The 27,196-nt window shown below is 38.3% G+C and overlaps 1 protein-coding gene across 1 annotated transcript in view; it reads right to left on the bottom strand.

The window, feature by feature from the left end:
• The window catches only part of CRB1 (crumbs cell polarity complex component 1), an 856,806-nt gene that overhangs the window by 154,752 nt on the left and 674,858 nt on the right, over positions 1–27,196 (bottom strand). Inside the window, exon 11 of the mRNA XM_044080246.1 lies at positions 3,242–3,368. Within this exon, the coding sequence (XP_043936181.1) occupies positions 3,242–3,368 (127 nt within the window). The remainder of the gene's footprint in view (positions 1–3,241; positions 3,369–27,196) is intronic.

Raw genomic sequence — 27,196 nt, 5'->3', positions numbered from 1 at the left:
TGCACTTAATGTGTCCAGCTTGCTGTAATATATGTAATTGCTTGTGGAGGAAATATTTCCATCCTAAATATAATTAATATAAGTATTTAATGTTCCCCCCAACACACACACATGATTTTCTTTATTTTTTAATTTAGTCGACTTTTTATTTTAATTTTACCTCAGTTAACAACAAAGCACTGTTTTTTGCATCAGTTTACTTTTTAACTGCCTGAGCATCACAGTAGCTTAATAAGCTACATTGAAGTAGTGGAATTGTTTTCAGTGGGCATTACCTGTCCATGAGCACCCTGCTGCAGAACATTTATTCTCCAATCAGGATGGCGATGTACAAGTCACCTGTTCTCTAACTAGACTTACCTGCTTTATAGACAAGAATTATACTTTACTGATTTAGCCCATAGAACAGAACTTAAATTTTTACTTCCATTCTCCTCTCTCATCTCCCCTTTGGTGCAAAATTCTAATCTTCTCAAAGTGTCTTTGACATGATAATCAACCCTGGTGCCAGGAGAAGTGTGGTGCATTTGTGACACACTCTAATATGCAATAACAAAAGTGCGATAGTTGGAATTAGTGCAAAATGATTGGGATCACACTGTCGCAGAGAATTGTTCTTTTTCTGAGATGCATCAACCTCTGGGTTAGTATTGTATAAATAGCAGAGGTTTGGGGGGTGTACAATGGGTGAAGCCACCATGTAAAAATGCTTTAAAAGTGCTTCAACAAGTTTCAAATGCTGATGTGTCTATTGAAAACTTGCTCTTTTGTGGTCACACATTTGAGTGTTGACCACAAATATATCATATCACTTTCATGAAGCAATGGAAACCACCTAAAATATGATTGCCACATTATCAGCGGTTCTTCCTAATCTTAATAGGACACATCATTGCACAGCACTCAGGACTGGCTGCCTCTGGTAAACAAGCTATGACTTATCCAATTGTTATTTGCCAGCAAATCTCTGCAATAACAACGTTACCACCATTCTTACTACCCAATAAGTTGGTAGTGTCCTTGGCATATATGGCTTTCCCCAATGACAGCTTCACTTATACCCACAACAACTGCTCTGCTGCTCATTTCCTGTTTCTGTCATCTCTCATCCCTGCTAACTCAGCTACACTGACTGTTTACTATTCCCTTACTACATCCATCATTCTGTCCTTTCATTTTTCCTTCCTCATCAAATTTGTCCAACATGCTTGTTCTTGAAGAGTTATCCTATAGAGTGCTTGATTTTGTAATGGTTGCTCTCAGTATGAGTCATTCTGGTGTAATGCTACTCTGCGGATAGACATTAAGCACAGTATCCATCTTCCACTGAGACAAATGCTTCTAGAATGTGGCTCATAATCTTCATACCTGGGCTCTATGCAGCTTGTTTACCAATAGTGCCCTCAGTCTTTTCTGTCTTCTCTTTCTTTCTCTGCACTTCACACTCACCATCTCCCCTCCCTTAGTTTATTTTGCTTGTTCCCTATACTAGAGTATCTACACTGTATTAAATATGCATTTCCCAGCTTCTGCTTTCAGAGAGTATACTTGACTACCTAGTTGATAATTTTGTTTGTTTTTCTTACTGACTTTATTTTATTTTTATATACTTTTTACTTAAGGTAACGGCATCTAAAACCATGTTGAAGTATTTCATCTATTTACTAGCCACTGTGACTCTGTGTAATTGTAATAATTTAACTCCTATTTCTTAGCTAGTAAAGACTTGCCTAACAGATCACATCAGTAGTTGTAGTAATATTTATGAGTATTTATTGCACTGCTTTTGCTAGAACTTTTCTCAGATTTTTTTTTTTTTTGCAATGAGGTCTTGACAGTTTGGCTAGTCTGGTTACCATGAATGTATAAATATTTAAATATAGTGCCAAATGACCATTTTTTTACAGAATTCAGATAAAAAACAAACCACTGGAAAGAAAGAAAATAAAATTAAGTTTAGTGTTTCATTTTTTCACTTTTATAAATAATGATCGTAACCAGCTGCTGATATAATATATAAGACAGTCTTGGTGTATATGGAAATTAGTGACTGCAATAACACTATTGTGTTGTATCTGCTCATCACAGGCCTTCTTTTGATGTAGTTGTCATTTTATTGCTACAGTATAACAAAGAACACAACACAGGCATGCAGTCAGTGTAACATACCATCAGTGACCTTGCTGATGAAATAAATAGTAAAGATACTGTAATGCAGAAAAAAATATAGTGCTTTTCATATTATTATATGTCTAGACACAGACAAGTAGGGGCTGTTATTTCTCAAAGTTTGACTAGTGATGAAGACCTCTCATGTCACATTGCTAAGGTTTTCTGTTACTAATGAGATTATTGATATAATAGTCTCTATGTTACCCATAACAATGCATACATAATCCCTTATACCACATATTATGTATAGTGTCTTGGTAACTGCTTTCAGTTGCCCCACCTCAGCTCAAAACTTTGTTTTTCCCTTATTTGTAATAAACATAAAGTGTAAAGCATGAAGTGGCATCTGGCTAGGTCAGAGCTTGAAATAAATAATTTATTTAGCTATAGCTGCAACATATACTCTATATAATTGTTCAGAATAGTAATATTCCTTTGTTATTCAATGAAATATTATGGTGCAGACAGTGCAGACAAATTCCAACATTTTATTATGGTCTTCCAAATGTATGTATTATTTACAAAGTAATTTAAAGCTATATAAAGCATTACCTACTATGGGTATTGTGTTTGAAATGTAAAATTTAAACTAAAAGCTTTCTAGCATTTTTTTATATTTCTTTTTGGCCTGTAACATTATGTCTGAAGAAAATCTAATAGACAGTTACAAAAAAGCAAAGGTGTCCATGCTAGACTCACAGTAAAAGTTGTTATACGTATTAAATAAAGCTAAATAAAGTTTGTTTTTATATTATTAGGCAATAATATGCAAAAGACCTAGGCTGTATGTCCATTATAATTATCATTTTTTAATATAGTCATCTCTAGCTAGAAATGAAAATATGCTTTACAACAAACTGCATCGAAAGAAGTATTTCAACAATAATTATCGAAAACTTTGGTGTGGAGCATATTCATCCCTGCAGTGTGAAAATAAATGTTCTTAATAATCTTCTTGCTCACCCCACTCAACATCTGGGTCATCTTCAACCCGAATAATGACGTAAGAAAGAAGCTGAAAGAGATTCTGCCACAGTAATAGAGAGATGTAAAAGGAGAGGTCGCTTACATCAATTTCACAGTGGTCTCCAGCAAAGTTAACATCGCAGATGCACTGGAACCGGTTGAGTAAGTTTTGGCACAAGCCTCCATTCAGGCAAGGATCAGAGCTACATTCATCAATGTCGAGCTCACAACTGAAGAGGGAAGAAAATGCAGAAAGAAATATTTATGCAGAGGAACAGAATAATGCAATAGAATAAAACTGACTGTACTGTGCATATTGTACTGGACATTTGAATAGCTTTGCATTTAGTAATGTTGCAGCTTGTTTGAAACAATGTTCATTATATTGCCATGGACAATAAAAAATAAAAGACTGCTGTTAACATATCATTTCATAGTAACAGGAGCATAATGCAGTGAAGTCAGTGTCTATGGTTTATGAGACGCAGTCACTTTTAAGTGACACTTGAATGTTCCAGCAATATTAATTGAACAAGAAATAATTAACAATTATTATGTGGGTGTCAGATGTCTTCAAACCTCCATCTAGGAGGATGGAGTTTCAAATTTAGATTTCAACCACAAAACTAATGCAGTTAACTCTGTCAATGCTAAAACTTGTGGCAAGTTGCAGAAATTTCTGCCAGCTTTGTTATCAGCACTGAAGTGTTAGGTTTTCTATTTCCTTTAGAAGACTTCAATATTTGTTATGAAAATGTACTGGATGGCATTGAAAGTATCATGTTAATAATTTGTATTAAAACCAAAACATATACTGCATTTCTTGGATATCATATCAAATCTAACCTCTATCAAAGCATTGTTACATGTTTTGATTATTTGTGCTCCTTCCTTTTTAGTACACCCTGCCTCCTGAAATACCCTCAGCTAGTGTCCTAATGGCCAAAAGTGCACCTCCTCAATAGGAAGACGCAGTGACTTGGATGCTCTTAAAGATTTAACAGACACCAAATGTCCGAGCATATTGTATGTCCAGCTCTTAAACTTTCACTGTTAAAATACATTGTTTTATCGAACTGGAAGCACGCTGCACAGAAACCCGCATTCCTCCATAGTCTTTTATGTTACCCTAATTACCTCCCTTAGTCTAGCTGGCCCCATACCTCTGAGTCATTTCTCATTAGCCTGTAGCCCTTATCTGTTGGTTAGGTAGGCTTCCTACCTTACTTTCTTGCATAGGTTTTGTTTATCTTTTATAGCCCTCCTGCATCTATTTCTATTTACCCAGTAGTTACAAACACTCTATATTTCTCCTCAGAAACCCTTGTTAACACACACTGCATTGCTAGTTTTAGATTTGCTGGCTAAAAATATCTAACAGTACCCAAACGCTTGCTCCTGCTACATCCTATCTTTACTGCCTGTTAATATTTATTTCTAACAGTACAAAGAAAAGATCTTTAGCCCTTCTAAGCTTTGTCATACCTGTAATATTTGTGGACATTGTTTTTTCTGGTCCTGGAATCACTAGATCTGAGCCTGCCTGCTCCGTTCACCCTTCAGGCTCACTCCACTCCCCTTCTCTACCCCCATTCCTACCCACCCCCTCTCTCATTAGAATTATACATCCATAAACCCTTCCCCAAACTACCTCATCACCTGCAAACCAATAAGCTTACACTCTCTAGCTCCACCCCACTTTCAAATCACATTTAATTGGCACCTACTCTCCATAGAAAGATGACCTGCCACACAAACACACACATAGTCATACAACATACATGATTCTCATTTCTAGCCTCTTTACATCTGTAGCTCTATTAACCCTAACTACCACTACATATTCCACCTTTCCCTTACTAACTCCAACATCTAGTACACAAACCCTTCCATAACCTCTTAGCAGAAATAGTTATTCAAACATCTCACCCTCCTTATTCCTACACACCACTTATAACCTAAATAAAACAAAAATTTCTTTACTCGTTCCAAACTCAAATTAAACAATATTTATATTCCCAAACCACGTTCACATAAAAATAACAGTGATACTATTATTCATCTTCTCCTCTCTCTCACACAATGTGGTGACATCCACCCTCAACCCTTGCCCTACATCTTCAGCTAACTCAAAAAGCCTATAGCTTCAACTAGTAACAATAAACACATGTAGCATATGTAACAAAATTACTGAGTTCCACGCATGGCTATGCACGCACACCGCAAATATTGTAGCAGTAACAGAAACTTGGCTAAAGCCTCATATTACTGATACTGAAATTCTTCCTCTAGGGTACAACAAACTTTGTGCTGATAGACTCCACAAAAAAGGTGGTGGCTTAGCACTAATCTACAATAACAGCCTTAACTTAAATCTTACTAACTTCCCTTCACATTAACAATAACAAACAAATAATTATAGCAGTAATCTACATCCCACCAGGGCAAAATATCCCCCTCCTAGAGGACTTTTTATCTTGGGTCAACCAGAACATCTCACAGGAAACCATTATTCTAGGAGATACGAAAATTAATTGGCTAAACCTAACAACCAACTCTCCAGTCAATAGCATAAACCTACACAGCTTCACACAGCTTACTACAACTCCTACTCATGGCCTATCAACTAGATCAGAATCCACCCTAGACTGGATATTAGTATCTCACCCACAAAATTATTCCAACTCAGGCACCTTACCTAACATACTAAGTGATCACCTCCCAGTATTCACCCATAGGACCAATCCTCAAATATCAAAAACACACCCCTACAAAACATCCAGAAATCTCACCCACTTTGACCCAGATAAATGTGTAAGCATCCTAAAAACTCCAAATTCTCTCCCACTAAAACTCTCCCCTAGAAGAAGCTGCTAACTACTTCAAAAAACTTTTTCTGGACACACTAAATAGCTTAGCCCCTACACGGACCAAACATATCAAAGCCAACCATGCCCCTTGGCTAACTAAATCAATAAAACAAAGCCTCCTCCACAGAGATAAAGCATGGAAACAGTGGCAAAAATCTAAAATTAAACAAACCGAACTTACCTATAAGCAACTCTGAAATAATTCCAAAAAAACTAGCTATACAAGATAAGAAAAACTACTTTACCTTGCAGCTATCCACTGCAAACAACAATCCAAATAAGTTTTGGAAATCAGTCTCCACATTACTTAATCCTGGCACTTTACAAAACCCATCCCGCAGACCTGACAAAAGCCCACAGCAAATCTCTCATGATTTTAACACCCATTTCATTACTACTATTCAAAACCTAATCAAAGATCACTACTCTTCAATATTTTTATCAGTGACCTTCACAAAGTCTCTCAACTAGGAAACTTGATCCAATATGCTGACTATTTGACAATTATATCTTCCACCAACAATTTCTCTGCCCTTCTCAAAATAACCAAAAAAGGTTTTACTTCCATAGAAACCTGGCTAAATAATTCTCAACTATTACTAAATGCCAAAAAAACTAAATACTCCTATTCACTTCAAAACCACCAAGCATAGACTTTAAGATTTTTTTCTAAAGATGGAACTGAAATAGAAATACCTAAAACTGCCAAACTATTAGGTATGACAAAAGATGACAAACTTACCTTTGAGCCACGTATTCATAACATAATAAAAAACATACTCTTCAAATTAGGCAAACTATATAGGCACAAATTATACCTCAACAAGCAAACCAAAGCTAAACTAACAAGTACCCTACTCCTCCCTTCCCTTCTATATGGAAGTGCTATCTTTACCAACCTACTTTCATCCCTTAGGAATAAACTCCAATCCTGATATTATAAAATAGCTAAATTTGCCTCAGGAAAACCAAACCCCACATACCACTGTGAAGCAATTGCAGAACTCAACTGGCTCAAATTCTCGAGCCATCTTTCTTATACCCAACTAACACTAGCACATGTAAAATGTGGAAGGAAACACGAAACAGAGTACAAATCCAACAGCTTCTTTAATGCAGCTACACACACTAAGCGCTTTCACCATACAAATGGCATATTCAGAGTGAGTAGTAACCACAAAACAACTCATTAAATGCACATATCAGTTAATCAATCAAGCATAAATTAATACAGTCACACTTTTCTTAAAGCAAAGCACACTTCATACATCATGTTCAGCCTGAATATGGCCCTGTCCCATAAACAAATAAACCCGATGTCTATAATATAAAAACTATTACTAAAAATTAAATTTAATTGTTTGTTGTAAATTATTTATATGAAAAATGAACATAGATTACATATTTAAATTTTAGCAGCTCTTAATCTCAATACTGGTCCTAAAGATATATGTTCATTTAAACCAGGTGATGTTGTTGCATCTAAAATCACTTGCCACTTATACTCTAAGAATTCAACTTCCAATTTGGCTTCACCACCTCTGTCATTTTGAAAAACCCTATCAATCACAAAAAATAAAAATTTCTTGAAATTTAGGCACTTAGTACTGTGCATATATAAGGCATTGTGGGGGTCTTTGATCCATATTGCTCTTCGGTGCTCTACTATCTGTTCCCTCAACCTACGTGTAGTCTTTCCTACATAAAAACTAGTGCAGGAAGTACACATAGCTAGGTAAACCAATTTGGAGGTTTTGCAATTGCATCTACCTGGACATTTAATGCTCCTGTTATAACTCGGGACACTAACATAGGGTCCATCATTGATGAATCTGCAGGACTTACAAGTCCCACATTTATTCATCCTAGAAGAAATGTTATTTTGAGGCCTCAGCCCCTCCAAATATTCTTTTAGATTTCTTCCCCTTGAAAATACAATCCTGGGATACACACCCAGATTGCTTTTAAGTTCACTATCAAAACTTGCATCCCGTAAAGTCCTAATAGTGTCCACTATATCATTTGTTTGGCTATTATATTTCAGAATCAAAACCCTGGAATCAAAGTTGTTCATATGACTTCTGTTTCCTACTTCTATACTTCTCCCTTTTAATATGGGTGGAAAATTAGTCTCCCTTTTACCAATAACTTAATTACGCATTTTTATCAACATTTTTAAGGGGTAACCCCTATCTAAGAACATCCCTATCAATGTATGTGACTCTTGTTTACAAACTTCATTGTCACTGATAAGACGTGACAACCTTACCATTTGCCCCATTACAATACCCCTACATTGATGTGGGGGATGGAAACTACTGAAATGGAGCAATGAGTTACTATAGGTCTCTTTTCTATAAATATTGCTCTGTAACCCTTGTGCAGTTTTAATTAACTTGATACCAAGAAATTCTATCATTTGGCTATCCCATTTACTTGTGAATTAAAACAAAAGGGGTGATACTATTAAGATATTCTACAACATTTGCCGCTTCAACACTTTTGCCTCTCCAAAGTATCAGAACATCATCCAGGAAACGATTGTAAAGAACAATCTTATCTCTGTATGGTGAATGAAATACAAATTCATCTTCCCAATGGAGTAGGACCAAATTGGCAAAACTGGGGGCACATTTTGCCCCCATTGCCACTCCAGAAACCTGGTGATATATTTCCCCCTCAAATGGCAAATAGTTATTTTTGAGCACTGTTTCCATTAATGCCATCAGATTTACTTTGTCACCTGTTAATTGGCCACTTTTTACCAAACTTTGTGTAAAATAATTTATACCTTCATCTTGTGGTATAGCTGTAAATAGATTGACCACATCTATAGTTAAAAATGTCCAATCTAAATCTTCACCATTAAGTGTGGACAGTTTTTCAATACAATGCCACAAATCTTTTAAGATATGTGGAACCCCAGCCACTACCCGGTGGATCCTTTTGTCAACAAAAGCAGCAATAGGTTCAGTCTTGGAACCTCTACTAGAAACAATAGCTCTAAATGGTGGATCACTCAAGTTTTTATGGAATTTGGGAATTACAAATGCTACGGGTGTGACTGGGTGCTCCACATTCAAAAAATTAAACTCATCAGGGTTTAAAGTCCCCTGAAACAAAGCATCTAGCAAAAATAGGTCAATCCTATGGTATGCTGTATGAAGTTCATTTCTAGAAACACGTGAATAGGTGGTGGGGTCATCAAGAATGTCTTGCATTTTAGAAATATAATCAAATTGTGACATAATGACTGCCCCACCTCCCTTGTCAGGTTTCATAATTCTTAAATCAGTGGAACCTGCCAATTCAAACAAAGCATTCCTTTCATCTCTAGTTAAGTTATCACCATAGTGACATTCTTGCTTTCTTTTAATAACATTTCATATACTTCTAATAGTTGCTTTTTCAAATAACATAACATCCCTAGAAGATGGTGGCGTAAAAGGGTTTACTATTGAAAATGCGAACGGCACTTGGGCGACAGTCGGATAGTCGAACGTATAAGGTCATAAACAAGGATGTCGAAGACAAAATAATCAATCTAGGAATGGTTTTAACATGGGTCGAGGTAGGTGTTCAGTATTATTCCCTACTACAAACATCTTCCCTACCTCGACCCATGGTAAAACCGTTCCTAGATTGATTATTTTGTCTTCGACATCCTTGTTTACGACCTTATACGTTCGACTATCTGACTGTCGCCCAAGTGCCGTTCGCATTTTCAATAGTAAACCGCGTAAAAGTACACTTTCTGATTAAACCATTTGGATTCACATTATTAGTCACATCACCTCGATCCCTGAAAAAAAAAGACTTAGATTTCACTGTCTGGAATATAATCTTACATTTGTGTACACATCAACAATATTAGAATGAAATTCTGGAACAAATGAGAAGCCTTTACTCAAGAGATCATGATGAGCTTCTTTTATGTCTATGGCACTAAAATTATAAATGCTAAATCCTGTATTCTTGAATACTTTGCATAGCGTCATCACATTTTCAGAATACAGCAGTAACTCATTTTGGTCATTGTTAAACACACAGTTCTCTGTGGAATATTCCACATTAATACCAATCAATGTCTTTTCTTGTTGTTGAACCACTGGTTGTTCTTCCGGTGGTTTTTCCTCCAATACTGTGGTTGTTGCTGCTCTACTTCATGATATTGATTTAGTTGCACACCTCCCCTTTTGTTTTGTAAGTGTTCTGATTTCGTCAATTGAGGTGGCAATGTAAAAAATGCTCATGTTCAGCATCTAAATCATCTGCCGAATAAGTCAGTTTCATTAAGAACTCGGTTGTTAATGTTCTCATTTGTCAATACACCCCCCATGTTGTTACCCTTCACATAGTTTATACCAAAAGCATAAGCAAGATTATTTTTGTAATCATGCATGCCCCTAGATAGCTTTTTAATTTTGATCTTGATGCTTTTATCAACATATTTTTCTACATTGGCCAAAATGTCTTGATAACTTTTTACATGTTGAAAAAACACCAAATCACTTGTAATACTTTCATTTAATGAAACTACCTCTTTTTCAAGTGATGTTAACTTACTTTGGTTGTTTTTGATGATAATGTCCAACATATGCAGTCCAGTTTTGTCAAATAAGTCCACAGGTTCTTTGTAGGCTTGCGACCCCTCTTCTATCCCATTCGGTAATTTCCAAATTCTAAGGCCTTTAGACACTTGCTTTAGTGCCATCAATTTAACCAAAAAGGCATTATCGAGTTGCAGGCCTCTAAATTTCTGACATAAGCCCTCAAAACAGTCAAGTTGTTTCTTAACGGTTAATCCAGTCCTTCCCTCCTCATTCAAGACCGAGAAATCCAAATCAGGTAACCGTAACCATTGCTGAATATTTCTTCCATCAGAACGCTCACCATGACTTTTGGTACTGTCTTCCGCTCCATTGACATTGTTCACAGCTTTAAGGGCTGGCGGTGAATGCAAAGTAAACAATTCCACTTGTGAAGCAGGTAACGTCTCTTGCGACTTACGTAAAACATCCTTAGAGTCAAGCAGGGCCATATGTTTTTTTAACGGAAACAGTTAGTTCCGCAACCGCTGCTTCCATAAGTCAAAATAACAACTTAGGTATAAAAAATAAAATAGAATATATAATAAAAGAAGCCAAGAAAGTACTCGAATTGGAAGCCAATTAAAACACTGACAAAAACAAAATGGTTACCCAATGGGTAGGTCACTTGTAAAATGTGGAAGGAAACACGAAACAGAGTACAAATCCAACAGCTTCTTTAATCCAGCTACACATACTAAGTGCTTTCACCATATAAAATGGAATCTTCAGAATGAGTAGTAACCACAAAACAAACTCATTAAATACACATATCAATTAATCAATCAAGCATAAATTAATACAATCACACTTTTCTTAAAGCAAAGCACACTTCATACATCATGTTCAACCTGAATATGGCCCTGTCCCATAAACAAATACACCTGATGTCTATAATATAAAAACTATTACTAAAAATTAAAATTAGTTGTTTGTTGTAAAATATTTATATGAAAAATGAACATAGATTACATATTTAAATTTTAGCAGCTTTTAATCTCAATACTGGTCCTAAAGATATATGTTCATTTAAACCAGGTGATGTTGTTGCATCTAAAATCACTTGCCACTTATACTCTAAGAATTCAACTTCCAATTTGGCATCACCACCTCTGTCATTTTGAAAAACCCTATCAATCACAAAAAAATAAAAATTTCTTGAAATTTATGCACTTAGTACTGTGCATATATAAGGCATTGTGGGGGTCTTTGATCCTTATTGCTCTTCGGTGCTCTACTATCTGTTCCCTCAACCTACGTGTAGTCTTTCCTACATAAAAACTAGTGCAGGAAGCACACGTAGCTAGGTAAACCAATTTGGAGGTATTGCAATTGCACCTACCTGGACATTTAATGCTCCTGTTATAACTCGGGATACTAACATAGGGTCCATCATTGATGAATCTGCAGGACTTACAAGTCCCACATTTATTCATCCTAGAAGAAATGTTATTTTGAGGCCTCAGCCCCTCCAAATATTCTTTTAGATTTCTTCCCCTTGAAAATACAATCCTGGGATATACACCCAGATTGCTTTTAAGTTCACTATCAAAACTTGTTTCCCATAAAGTCCTAATAGTGTCCACTATATCATTGGCTATTATATTTCAAAATCAAAACCCTGGAATCAAAGTTGTTCATATGACTTCCGTTTCCTACTTCTATAATTCTCCCTTTTAATATGGGTGGAAAATTAGCCTCCCTTTTACCAATAACTTCATTACGCATTTTTATCAACATTTCTAAGGGGTAACCCCTGTCTAGGAACATCCCTATCAATGTATGTATCTCTTGTTTACAACACTAGCACATACATTAATTTTCAAACCCCACATCTGCCCAGTGCTTTACTCCGTCGTACAAACTTACACTCCTACTCGGTTGCTTAGATCATCTCAGAAACAACTAATAAAGGTTATAAAACCTAACAAAAGAGCTGGACAAAATCTATACTCCTGTAATATAGCCAAACTTTGTAACACATTATCCTCCCATATAACTCTAATGGAATCTTCAAAACTCTTTGGACCATTTCTAGCTCTTTTGAAGTTCCCTGGTTAAAATCTGCCTCTGGCATTTTTTTGAAGCCATATTGCTCAGACACAGCTCCACTATATCCTGTTGAGTTTTCCTGGCTACAGAGAACTGAAAAAAAGCGACTGCTTTCCTGATTAAGTATCCTGCTGCTTTTTTATATTTGTTTTACCTTCTACTGCTTACCTAGAGCAAGCTTTAACTGTTTTCATAGTTATTTACTGCATTTTTTATTATCTGCACTTAAAAGTACATTTTAGTCTAAATTAGTCTAATTCAAGTCGAAAAGTGTTTGTTTGCTGTTTAATTTAATTGTTTGGCTGCCCACTAAAGTGTGCTAGCCTGTACTACTGACTTATTGCCTTTTCTGCATTTAGCGCAGAGTTGCCACTAGAGCACCATCGGGCAGTGCCGGTTAAACAAGGTTAAACTATTTCTGGCTGCGCAAAGTCTGCTCTTCATTTTTCCCTTAGAACTGCTCTACTTGTAATCAAAACAGTCTATTCTCTATCTGTAAAGCTCAGCACTTGTTCCTAAAGCATTTTTAGTCAGGTAAAGCACTTCTATATTATACAAAGTACTTCACTAGCTTAAAACCCCCTTGAGTACCCACTTCCCTATAGGTCCTTTCTGACTCAGTTACACAGCAAACTTTTTCATTTCTTCTAGCATGTCAAAGGGTCAGTTGCTAGCGTCCTCTCCTGCTCAGCTGGTGAATTTGGGAATATTGAGGCAATGTTACAATTGCCTCATGTACACAGACAACCCTCTCCTCCTCCCACAAAACACAAATACATGCGAGAGATGCAACTATATAGCCAAACTGGAGGCTGAGCTCTCTCAACTCAGGACTGGCAAAACCAGATAGGAGGAGAAGGTAACCACACACACCATAAACCCAGTCTCACATAGAACTATCACAACTACAAATCAAACACATAAACACACAAAGACATACTCAGAGGCACTGATCAAAAATCTACCAAAACAGCAGAGGCCTCCAAAGCAGACACCCAAACAACTGCCACCTCATGACATAACACAAGCAACACATAGATCACAAAGTCAGTGTGCAAATCAGTCACAGCCCTTAAGGCCAAACACAATGCCAGACACACTTGTCATAGGTGACTCCATAGTCAGACACACTGACGTCCCACTCACCAGACTGAACAAGGAGAGGGTCACAGTAAGCTGCCTGTCAGGAGCTAGAATCCGCCACATAACACAAGCACTCAGGTCACTCCACAGCAAGTACAAGTATGACTCAGTCATTGTCCATGCCGGTGTGAATGACCTGAGACGTACCTCCCTGGACTACATGAAAAGAGACATAAAGGAGCTCTCAGATTATGTAGCCCAGGCTGGTATGACCCTGACCCTGAGCAGTATCCTACCTTCACCAAGAATGATGCCACAATACAGAGACAAAATGATCAGTTTTAATAATTGGCTTAATTTCTGGTGTCATTCTAAGGGGATCCAATGTCTGTCTGCCTGGAATGACATGCTTGACAAGCCATGCTGCTTCGCAAGGGACGGCTTGCACCTGTTACCCCTGGGTTTCTGGATATTGGCAAAGGCTCTTGCCACCCCCATAGTGACTTTTTTAGACAAGGCTCAAATTCTAAACCCACCGCCCTAGAAAACAATAATGAAAAAAAACTAAGGGTAATGCTGCTCAATGCCAGAAGTCTAAATCTCAAGATGCACGCCCTCGAAGCCCTCCTCATTATGGAGAACATCGATGTCTGTGCTGTGACTAAAACCTGGTTCAAGGCTCCTGAGAGCACCCCGGCACTATCAGGTTTTACCTCATATCATGCGTTCCGACCCCAAAACCCTTGACCGTACCACAAAAGGAGGGGGTGTATCCATATTCATCAAGGATACCCACACCTCCAGGCTGGTGGCAACTCACGAAGCATCAGAGACCATTCAGGTGCAATTAACCACAGGCAAAACTGCTCTACAGTTTGTAGCATGTTACAGGCCACCCTCTCAAACTCAGGAACCCCACACAGCCTTCCTGAAGACACTGGAGAGTATAAATGTCTCTCCAAACACCATCATATTGGGTGACTTCAACTACCCAAACATAGACTGGGAACATTACTCAAGCCCCAGTACCCTAGCCCAAAGGTTCCTGGAGTTCATAAACTCAAATGCTATGGAACAATTTGTCACCATTCCTACAAGAGGTGAAAATATACTAGACCTGATCATCACAAACATGGGGACAAAATGCTCCACACCGGAAGTATATCCCTCATTGGTGAGATCAGACCATAAACTAATCTCACTGGAGATCCACATCCTGCCCCCACCCCCCAACAAAAAAGACCACAGTGAAGAACTTCTCAAAAGCTAACTTCACACTTCTTAAGACTGGTGTGGTATCCTTCAAGGCCCCTGAGCCATTGGAAACCACAACCCACGCTGCTGAATCCCTTACAAATGCTTTCTACGAGCACCTCCAGGATTGCATGGATCAAGCAATCCCAAATAAAATCAAGACCCTTTCCACCAAAGGCAAGCGCCCAATCTGGTGGACCCCAGCCATAAACAAACTTTACAACAAGAGGAGAAAGCTACTACAAGATAGAGCAAAATCCCTAAAAGGGAAGACATCTCTGATCAATACTAGTAAAAAACTACGATCACTCATAAAATCATCCAAGGCCAACTTTGAGAGAAAAATCACCAAGGACTCAAAAGACAATCATAAGGCCTTCTTTAGCTATGTTAGAAATCTGGGTGGAAGCTCCCAGATATGCTCAGAATTAGTCCAAAATGATACAAAAATCACTGAACCCGCAGACATTGCAAACATACTGGCAGACAGGTTCAGTGAAAATTTCTCCCCTCCCTCCCCCCCAAAAGGAGAAATATCTATCCCAGCAGAGTGTAGCCTCCCAATCATCTCAAATGCCCAGGTGAGAGCTGCTCTCTCTAAAGCTAAAAACACAGCATCAATGGGACCGGATGGTGTCCCCGGCTGTGTGCTACACGAACTCAATGAGGAACTAAACCCACACATAAGGCTGCTGTTTAATCTTAGCATTACCACAGGATACGTACCCAAAGAGTGGCGTACGGCAACTGTGGTCCCACTCCACAAAGGTGGTGCTTCTACGGACCCTGGTAATTACCGCCCCATAAGCTTAACAAGCCTGGTCTGCAAAACTATGGAGAGGATCATAATGGAACTCATAAATAAAGACATAGGGGACCTACAGACATTGGATCCTACCCAATTCGGCTTTGTCAAGGGCAGATCATGCCTCTTGAACTTGGTCGACTTTTTTGAAACAGTCACCAAGGCCATTGATGAGGGTAAGGCAGTTCACACAGCCTACCTTGACCTTGCAAAAGCTTTCGACACAATACCCCACTCGGGTATTATAGAAAAGCTCACCAGCTTAAATGTAAACCCATATGTCACAAGATGGGTTGCAAACTGGCTCAAGGACAGAACCCACAGGGTTAGAGTTGCTGGTGCCATGTCAGACTCCAAGCCGGTCACAAGCGGTGTCCCACAGGGCTCAGTCCTGGACGCCCTCTTGTTCGGCATCTACTTTTCAGAAGTGCAGGCAAACATAGGAGGATTGTGGCTGACAAAGTTTGCAGATGACTGCAAACTGGGCGCCATAGTTGAAAATCCATCAGACACAGATATCCTTCAGAGAGGTCTCATAGAAATGGATAACTGGTGCCAGAGCAATGGCCTTAAGCTAAACGCCAAAAAATGTATAGTCATACCCTTTGGTAAAAACAAGGTAACCCCAAGTTACCACATAGGTGGCAATCCATTAAGCACAGAAGAGGTTATCAGGGACCTGGGGACCCAAGTTGACAGTAACCTTTCTTTTGACACTCACATTGCCAAAGTGGTTAGAAGGACGTTCTACATTGCCCACCTGATTATGAAGGGATTCACATCCAGATCAAGGGAGGTCATTGTTCCCCTGTACTCTTTACTTATCAGACCAATGATTGAGTACAATGCCCCATTCGGAATGTATCTTACCCGACACCTGCAGCAATTGGAAAGACCCTAAAAGTTCCTCACCAAAAGGATAAAGGGGCTCAAAAATATGCCATATGCTGCCCGACTGAAGAAACTCCAGCTCTATTCAGTCGCATACCGTCTGCTCAGAGGTGACCTGTGCCTGACATACAAGGCCATGTCCAACCCGGAATTAATGGACATGCTCCACCTCAAAAAATCCAAATCCACCAGAGCCACAAGAGCAAGAGACTTAAACCTCAACACGGATATAAATAGGACGTGCTGGAGGGACAGATTCATCACCCAGAGACTCCCTATGCTGTGGAACAGAATCCCGGTCCATGTGAGACAGAGCACCTCGCTGGCTCTGTTCAAGAGGAATCTTGACCAGTGGATGGGAGATCGTAGGTTTTCCATTTATAATTAGAATCATTCAATATGTAATTCAGAATTACGTATCACTATATTGTTCATTATATTTTCTTATTATTGTTATTGGTTTATATTCATGTGTTTTTTCTTTTGTATTTGTTCACATTGTCTATTTCTGTATTTAAGTGTTACACTTGTTCACTTTCCAAGCTTTTTTGAATGCTTAAGGCTTCATGGCATGTTATATTTCACTTTATCAGTCTTTCATTAATATTCATGACTTCTGTTTGCCTATTGGATTACACTATGTATATATTACATATGATAATAGGGCATTATATGTTTGTCCTACACTGAAGAAGGCAATTCTTGCCGAAACCGGTCTGAATATTTTTTGAAATAAAGGACTCATTTATTCTAACATCCGTGTCTGCTTTTGCTGGCCAATTTTTGTTTTTGCTGATATGGTTTTGGCCATGCACTCCCCCGTGCATAGGACTTTGTTTGGAATGGTCTACTGAATCTGTGCTGTGGGACCGAGCAGTGGATGTGGATCTCCCTTTTTCAAGGCTGACAATAATTTTGTTTTTTTGTATCTCATACCCGCAGAGTTTTTTCTTTTATACTCTGGGGTTTTTGTTTTTGGACACCTTTTCTGTTCCTGTTGATGGAAGTCATGCTTTATGCCAGTTGCCTGATGGTTTTTGTTCCTTGTGGATCATGCCATTTTGACGCAATTGAGTAGACCTTTGATATGCAGTCCTGGCCTAAATCCCTGGTTTTCTATATATGTAAGTTTTTTTATTGACTTTGCTACCATTTGTGGATCAATGACTTTTGGACAACACCATCTAAATATTTCGTGAATTATGTTTTCGCTTGATTGGATTCTGTTTATTGGGTACTTTTCTGCTCAGTTTGGAAGCAGGGTATTGGCGTGAGTTTGGTGAACGATTTTACTTCAGGCTTGTGAGAGTTTCATCTGGTTTTGTTTCGCCTAGCTGATACTGTCTTCTACTTTCTGACAGTGGTGAACGGAATCACTATTTTTTGATATCCGGATTTGGTCGCAGGGGAATATGTGTTTTTTCTACCTACTATTGCTTACTTGGAACCAGGGGGAAGTAAAATCTACTGATGTTCTTAGGAACGGGGAGAACATTATTTCAGCATAATATCTGTTTTTTGGACATTTCATGGCCACCTCGAGTGTCATATTGGCGTGAGTTTTATGAACACTTGTACTTCTGTTTTCATTTTTTGCTTGATGGGGTTGAACGAGACTACATTGAAGGGAATTTAGTGTGTACCAAGTGGGGACCATGTGTCTTATTTCTTAGTGTTTATTAACATCTCTAAGCAACTGTGAATCACATTATTGGCGTGCGTTTTGTGAAAATCCTTACATTTATTCGCAGGTTGTGCTTGATGGAGTTGAACGGGAATACACCAAAGGGAATTTAACCTATACCAACCGGGGACCATGTGTCTTACCTCTTAGTGTTTATCAAGAACTCAGTGTAACCGTGAACTACATTTTGTACTTTTTTTCATTAAAATTCACTAGGAACTGTTGGGACATCATTGAACATCTTACTGGTTCATGGATGGTCGTTTGGGATTATGAGAACTATATCCATTGTGGTATAATTCATTAGTTGGAGAGTATATGCCTAGATTTTTTTACATATTCAGGCGACGGGTCAACACGTAAGAGTAACGCCCGACATTTTGTCGAGTTGGGCATACTTTATGCTAACCTTACATTTGTTCCATGGATATTTTCATATATTTTTTTGAACGACATTCATGACAGATTATTGAGGCTTCCAGGTCTCCTTGGACATTGACACTTCTTATTAATACTGTGGGTTGTGTGATTTGTGTTTACACAATTGTGAATTCATGTTTTTCAAATTTCACATGTGCTGAAGCTCAGGCAAACATATATTTTTTTACACTTTTGTGATGTCTGGTATCACTTGCTTTTATAATGTCTTTATACTTAGGGAACACCTTGGATATTTAATGATTTAGAATACAGTTGGTCCGATTTGTTCAGGGATTGGAATCTATATGTTTTCAATCATTATATTTTATTAGGTGATCCTTTTTTGGGGGGATTATAGTGATATTGTTTGCTCTTTTTCCTATGGTCTGTTTGGGCTCTATTGACATACAGACTTTATGACTACAGAATAGGATATATTCCTAAGATATGTTAACATGGTACTATTGTTACAACATTTATTTCATTGCTGAGCAAGTTATATTGTTTTGCCAGACATTTTACTATTTTAGTACATCTCTTGTATTACTAGGTCAAGTTCTATTTGACCCATTGTGGTGTTTTCTCATTGGGCTTACGGTATTCAATATACATTACTGAATTTAGCCCAAATGCTATTTTTATAGGCTGAATATATAACAATATTCTATTATTCATTTTTTGTATTTTCATTTATGTGGTGTCAGGCATTTCATACATATAGTTAACTTTCGCAACATTGGTATAGGGAGTTGTTGGTGGTTCTTGGACATACTGATTCACTATCATTATACTGGTTTTGCTGTATTGGTTTTACCATTTTGGTAAATAGACCAATTAATATAGTGGATTTATGTCCTCAAGTTGATTTTGATCAACCATATTGCATAGACAGTTGAGTCATACATGTACTACTTATATTGATATTGATACACTTAGGACTAAATCCATACTCCCAATTTGGGACTTTATGTTATAATATTTTTATCCGAGCCCCTAATATTACTTCGCATGTCATTTAGAATACTTTGATTGGTGTCAACCATTGTTTTGTCCTTTTGGATTCACATCCACTGTTTGGTTCCACAGAATAAATGGTCTCAATAATTTAGTGATCTATTTCTTGGGTAGTTTGTCATTTTGTTTTTTTGTGCATTGAAATTACATTTTAGCATAAAACTACAAACTGGGCTGCACAATTTGATTTATTTTGTTTGGTAATTTTCATTGCCAGTATACTGGTTTTAATTACACATTATTGTGTCTATTAGCCAACTCTCTGGTATTGGATTTGATTAGTTTTCAAAACCTATTCTTGGAATTTTGGTGTGCTTCCTGCCCTTTTCGCTTGGTTTTGGTGCCATCTGTTGGGATTATCCCTTTCCAATTTGGAACATAATTGTTACGGGGACCTTATCCACTTTTTGGTACATTTGGGGTTCCTTAACCACATTTTATAATTCATCCTCTCTTAGTGGTGTGGGTTGCCACCCATATTTATTCACAGCATGGACCTGGATAGTATTTTGTCCGGATTATGTGCTGATAGGCAGGATATAGGTGTTTTTGGGATCAACACCCCACCAAGCAATGATCCGGACACCACTGAACAATCAATATCCGTGGATTGTGATATGTTTTTTCATTCCCTTACCAAGGGATTTAAAACACTAAGATCCAATATTTGGCATCTTAAATTGTTTCGAGCCTATTCTACCCAGAAGATGGCCCCTAGGGGGCTTAGAATACGCCTTCAACCCCTAGTTGGGAGACCGGATGATAAGTTAAATCAAGACTGGAAGGAAGCGTTACAGGTGGGGTCCATGCTATTTGTGAATATATTATTACAATATTATGAAAGGATTGTTGATATGAATATTCAAGAGATTAAGACATTATGTTCAGATGTCAGCAAATTTGAATCCTCTCTGAAATATCAAGATAACATTAAAAAATTATCTAAAGATCTGACTGAACATGAAAAGATCGTTAAGGAACGTAAAATTAAAAAATTCCATAGAGACTTTTCAGATTACCAAAGGGGTAGACCCTTTGACTTCAGTCGATCTGTCAGATTTGCTGAAACTGATCAAAAAAGGTTGGGGCCCAGTCGTACCAAAAAGAGGCCTAGATCCATTTTAAAAAAACAGGGACAGTTCCTTTAACAGTACATCAGGGGATGATTCTTCCTTTACGGATAGTGAAAGGGTTTCTGATAGGGGATCACCCAATAGAAAGAAAAGTAATAAAAACATCCCTTTAGACGTGGCACAGGGCATCGGGGGGGCAGGAAGCACAAGAAAAGAACCTCCGGACATCTCTTTTCAGGGTTTACTCAACAATTTTCTGACTTAGCTACAGCCCAGGTATCGAATCAAAATGTCTTAAATCTTTCTAGAACCCTGTTATCAGAAGAACAAACAGCCCTATTGAATAGGGGCCTCAATTACATACCAGCTTTTTTCTCTCATGAATATCATATTATTCAGGATCTCCAGGCCTTTTGCCGCAACCTCAATCTGAAATTGTTTTTTGATCAGGACAGTTCATATACATCGGATGATTTTAGGTTTGGTAGATCTGTGTTTCAACCACCTATGAATAAATATGTTTCGATTTTCTTGGAATCTGTACTCAGGGACCTTCATTTTGAAAATCATGGTCACATTATGCTACAAAATAATCTTACTACATGTGTTAAGTTGGCATTGGATGAACTACGTAATAACAAAGACATAGCGGTTCTCCCAGCTGATAAGGGAGGAGCTGTGGTGGTACTTAATTCAGATGATTATATACAGGAGGGGTTGTCACAACTATCAGATAAAACTTGCTATATGCATATGTCCATAGATCCAACTCCGCACTTCAAAGAGGAAATTGACTCTTTTCTAAATCTTGCTTTTGAGGAGGGGATTATTACTAAAAAATGTCTATCATCCCTAACTGTATCAGAACCCTGCAAACAGATTTTATATCTTTTGCCGAAAATTCACAAATCACTAATTAAACCTCCTGGTAGACCTATTGTCTCTGGATTAGGATCACTAACGGAACCTCTATCAGCCTTTCTCACTAAATACCTTAAACCTCTGTTGGGCTTGGTCAGGGCCAGGTTGCAGGACACAACCCAATTCCTACAGATTATACAGGATAGCCAGTTAGAATCAGGGTGGTATATGTGTACTTTGGACGTCAAGGCTTTATATACCAGTATTCCACATTGGGCAGGCCTACAATCTCTTCAATATTGGCTGAACAGGGCAAATCTGTACACACCGGGATTTAACACTCTACTCATTTGTTTGTCAGAACATGCACTCAATAAAAATGTGTTTTACTTTCAAGGCCAGTGTTACTGGCAATTGCAAGGTACAGCAATGGGAGCATCCTTCGCTCCCATTTATGCTGACCTTTTCATGGCTTATTTTGAGGAGTACATGATATATGACAATTCACACAATATTTATCAGGTTGAAATGGACATCTGGCGACGTTATCTGGATGACTGCTGGTTAGTGTGGCGTGCTGATTTGGGTTATTTATGTGAATTTGTCGAATACCTTAACAGTAATATATGGGGACTGGAATTCTCCCTATCATACGATCAGAATACCATCAATTTTTTGGATGTTACAGTCACCAAGAATCAGGACCTTACATTATCAACCAAGGTTTTCCGTAAATACCCACAATACAATACTTTGTTACATGCTACCAGCATGCATCCACGCCACACTATCAGGAGTATTCCTGTGTCACAATTCATGCGTATCAAGCGCCTTAGTTCAAATGGGGCAGAATATGATTTAGCTTGCATGGATTTATGTCAGAGATTTACCAGCAGGGGTTATGATAACAAGGATGTCAACTTAGCCAGATGCCGGGTCAACCAGATCAGTAGGGATAAGTTGTTAGAATACAAAACTGAGCGGGACACCAGATTGGGGGCCCCCCTTCGATTCATCACTACCTTTGGTAGAAACATTAACATGATAAGGAACACCATTAACAAACACTGGCACATCTTGCTTGCCAATGATCAATTGAGGTCACTTTTGGGGCAACAGTGTCGCTTTGCTTATAAACGAGGCAAAACATTGGGTTCTTACTTATCTCATTATAAACACATAGGTAGTGGGGGGGCCACTCACAAACAACTTACATTACATGGAGTTGAGTTAGTGGGTTCCTTTCCCTGTGGTCATTATGGTCATGCTCACTGATGAATAAATCTAAGGAATTTTCCAGTCGCAATACCAGTCAAGTATTTAACATCAAAATATTTGGTAATTGTGGTAGTGATTGGGTTGTGTACCTTGCCAACTGTTACTGTGGGGCGTTTTATGTTGGCCAAATGTCCAGGCCCCTCAGATCTAGAATCAATGAACATTGCAGTGATATTAGAAATCATAAAACTACTAATGCCTTGTACCAACATACTCTCAAGCATCCACAAGCCAAATTCACTTTTATGATTATTGATCGTATCATGGGTGATCGTAGTCATAAACAGGGTTGGCATGGTCTTTTGGATCATAAAGAGAAATACTGGATTGTCACCCTTGGGGGCCTTTTTTCTCCTGGCCTCAATGACCATCTGTAGTGATCCACTATGTGGAGTTTTTCTGTCATTAAGCATTGACGGATAGTTAATGCCTAGCCTCAGGTTTCATATATCTGTGGTTCATTACCTTTGGTGTATTTTTACTATACATTTTTTGGGGGACATTCATCATTTATCATTATGTATATATTACATGTATGATAGTTATGTTTACTATTCCATTATTTATTTATATGTGTCCAGATCATTCCCCTATTTATAATTAGAATCATTCAATATGTAATTCAGAATTACGTATCACTATATGGTTCATTATATTTTCTTATTATTGTTATTGGTTTATATTCATGTGTTTTTTCTTTTGTATTTGTTCACATTGTCTATTTCTGTATTTAACTGTTACACTTGTTCACTTTCCAAGCTTTTTTGAATGCTTAAGGCTTCATGGCATGTTATATTTCACTTTATCAGTCTTTCATTAATATTCATGACTTCTGTTTGCCTATTGGATTACACTATGTATATATTACATATGATAATAGGGCATTATATGTTTGTCCTACACTGAAGAAGGCAATTCTTGCCGAAACCGGTCTGAATATTTTTTGAAATAAAGGACTCATTTATTCTAACATCCGTGTCTGCTTTTGCTGGCCAATTTTTGTTTTTGCTGATATGGTTTTGGCCATGCACTCCCCCGTGCATAGGACTTTGTTTGGAATGGTCTACTGCTTTTGCTGGCCAATTTTTGTTTTTGCTGAGATCGTAGGTTTACCCCAGGGATCATCTCTGTATCACTGCTGGACAGAGGCATGGCAGACTAATGGGTATAGTATTCAACCTAAGGGGTGGTGAAAGCCACACAACTCTGGCTAGGCTTATAAATGCCCTAGGGCAGATAGCCTAGTATGAACCTATGAACCTATCACTCAAACTACATTACCAAAAAAACCTATCCTGTCACTGCACAACAATCAGACCACCATAGCCTCCCTTCCTCATGCTAAACTATCCTAAGTGACAGTCAGAATTTACCTCATTATATATTGCTGCCCTTTACTGCCTCACTTTTCTCTCCTTCTCCCTACCTCATGCTAAACTATCCTAAGTGACACTCACAAATTACCTCACTATATACTTCTGCTCCTTTACTGATTGACTTTACTCTCTTTCTTGCTTCAAACCTTCTGAGAATTTTTATCTGAATATGGAACTATAAGTATATTCATTTTAAATGTACTATATTGAATGTACTACCACTATGGTATATAATGTGCAAATGTTTTTTAAATTCTTAAATGTCTTAATGTTCTTTATTTTTAAATGTATTACCATGGAGCTTTTCTCCCCAGGCCTCCACTGAAAATGGGTCAATGGCCCAGTGGACTTTCCTGGTCAACAAATGTCAATAAATCATCATCTTCTTTTGGCTATTCCCATTAGGGGTCTCCACAGCAGATCATCTGTTTCCATTTCTTTCTGTCCTCTGGATCTTGCTCTGTCACACCAACCACCTGCATGTCCTCTCTCACCACATCCATAAACCTTATCTTAGGCCTTCTTCTTTTCCTGTTACCTGGTAGCTTCATCCTTAGTATCTTTTTCCCAATATACTCAGCAACCCTCCTCAGCACATGTCCAAACCAATGTAATCTTGCCTCTCTGGCTTTGTCTCCAAACCTTCCATCCTGGGCTGACCCTCTAATATATTTATTCCTAATCCTGTCCACCCTCGTCACACCCAGTGCAAATCTTAACATCTTTAACTCAGCCACATCCAGCTCAAACTCCTGCCTTTTTGTCAATGCCACTGTCTCCAACCCATATAACATAGCTGATCTCACTACCCTTTTGTAGACCTTCCCTTTCACTCTTACAGGTACTAGTCTGTCACAAATCACTTCTGACCCTCTTCTCCACCCACTCCATCCTGCCTGTACTCTCTTCTTCACCTCTCTTCCACCTCTCTTCCACACTCACCATTACTCTGAACTACTGATCCCAAATATTTAAACTCATCCACCTTCGCCACCTCTACTCCTTGCATCCTCACCATTCTTCTATCCTCCCTCTCATTCAGACACATATATTCTGTCTTAGTCCTGCTGACCTTCATTCCTCTTCTCTCTAGAGCATATCTCCATCATTCCAGGGTCTCCTCCACCTGTTCTCTACTCTCACTACAGATCACAATGTCATCTGCAAACATCATAGTCCACGGGGACTCCTGTCTAATCTCGTCTGTCAACCTTTAAATATTAGATGCTGATCAGGTGAAATGGTGTACCACAGATCTTGGAAACTAATATCTATTTTAGAGCTATAACTGTTCTGGTCACATGACAACTAGCTGGGATACTCAAGAAACCACAATTTTGAAAATGCTGGCTATCAGACATAATCCTGTACTTTTTTTCCTGAGCAGAGACTGTTTCTGCACCTACAGAAATTCCTCTACTTCATCAACAATGATATTTCGACATTTCCAGACTCAAAAATATAATTTAATAATACATTTACTAAAAAAATCCAGTGTATACAGCAGGGAAACACATCTTTATATATGATTTTTCCCCTTCACTGGCAAGGTTTGAGTAGTACCTTACACTGGAATGGTTATAAATTGTTTGAAAGTTCAGATGATTCACTGCAGGAGGATTTATGTGAAATTTTATTGTCAGTACTAGAAAGCTTAATTTCCTGGACTTAGCAGAGCAAAATATATCATTCTGTTTGATTGGTGCCTTTCTCCAAACAGTTCACTACAGGTTAGAAAATGTCCATGATAAGTTCTAAAACTGTATAATGCCCAGATTTAAAAGTACCAACAAAAGGGACTGTTTGCTAAGCAGAGCAAATAACTAAGTTACATGGACAACCACAGCAGCCCCTATCATCTATGCCCTACAGCCTCAGAATTCTACATAAGATTCAATGCTTTCATAAATCTATAATTCACATTCATTGTTTATTTTATTTTTTGAGGGGGGGGGCTCTTATGACAACCAGGCCACTAACTCCTGACCAGTGCTTCTTTAATCCAACCCCCCCCCCCCATACCGATGTGTTGAGTTATGTTATGTTATGGAAACCACAACCCAACTGCGGAAGCCCTTACAAATGCCTTCTATGAACACCTCCAGGACTGCATGGATCAGGCAATCCCAAATAAAACCAAGACTCTTTCCACAAAGGGAAAACGTCCAGTCTGGTGGACCCCAGCCATTAACAAACTTTACAATAAGAGGAAAAAGCTATTACATGATAGAACAAAATCCATAAAAGGGAAGTCACCCCTGATCATTATTAGTAAAAAAATACGAGCACTCATAAAATCAACTAAGGCCAATTTTGAGAGAAAAATTGCCATGGATTCAAAGGACAATCATAAGGCCTTTTTCAGCTATGTTAGGAACCTGGGTGGAAACTCCCAGATATGCTCAGAATTAGTCCAAAATGATACAAAAATCACTGAACCCACAGACATTGCCAACATACTGGCAGACAGGTTCAGCGCAAACTTCACCCCCCTCTCCCCCCCTAAAGGAGAGATAACTATCCCAGCAGAGTGTAGCCTCCCAGACATCTCAAATGCGCAGGTGAAAGCTGCTCTCTCTAAAGCTAAAAACACAGCATCAATGGGACCGGATGGTGTCCTCGGCTGTGTGCTACACAAGCTAAATGAGGAATTAAACCCGCACATAAGGCAGCTGTTTAATCTCAGCCTTACCACAGGATACGTGCCCAAGGAGTGGCGTACGGCAACTGTGGTCCCACTCCACAAAGGCGGTGCCTCTATGGACCCTGGTAATTACCGCCCCATAAGCTTAACAAGTTTAGTCTGCA

Source organism: Protopterus annectens, chromosome 8.part0 (assembly GCF_019279795.1).
Source record: "Protopterus annectens isolate FY-2018-M chromosome 8.part0, PAN1.0, whole genome shotgun sequence".
In the NCBI taxonomy this organism is placed as follows: domain Eukaryota; kingdom Metazoa; phylum Chordata; order Ceratodontiformes; family Protopteridae; genus Protopterus; species Protopterus annectens.
This window is presented reverse-complemented; position numbering and strand designations above follow the sequence as displayed.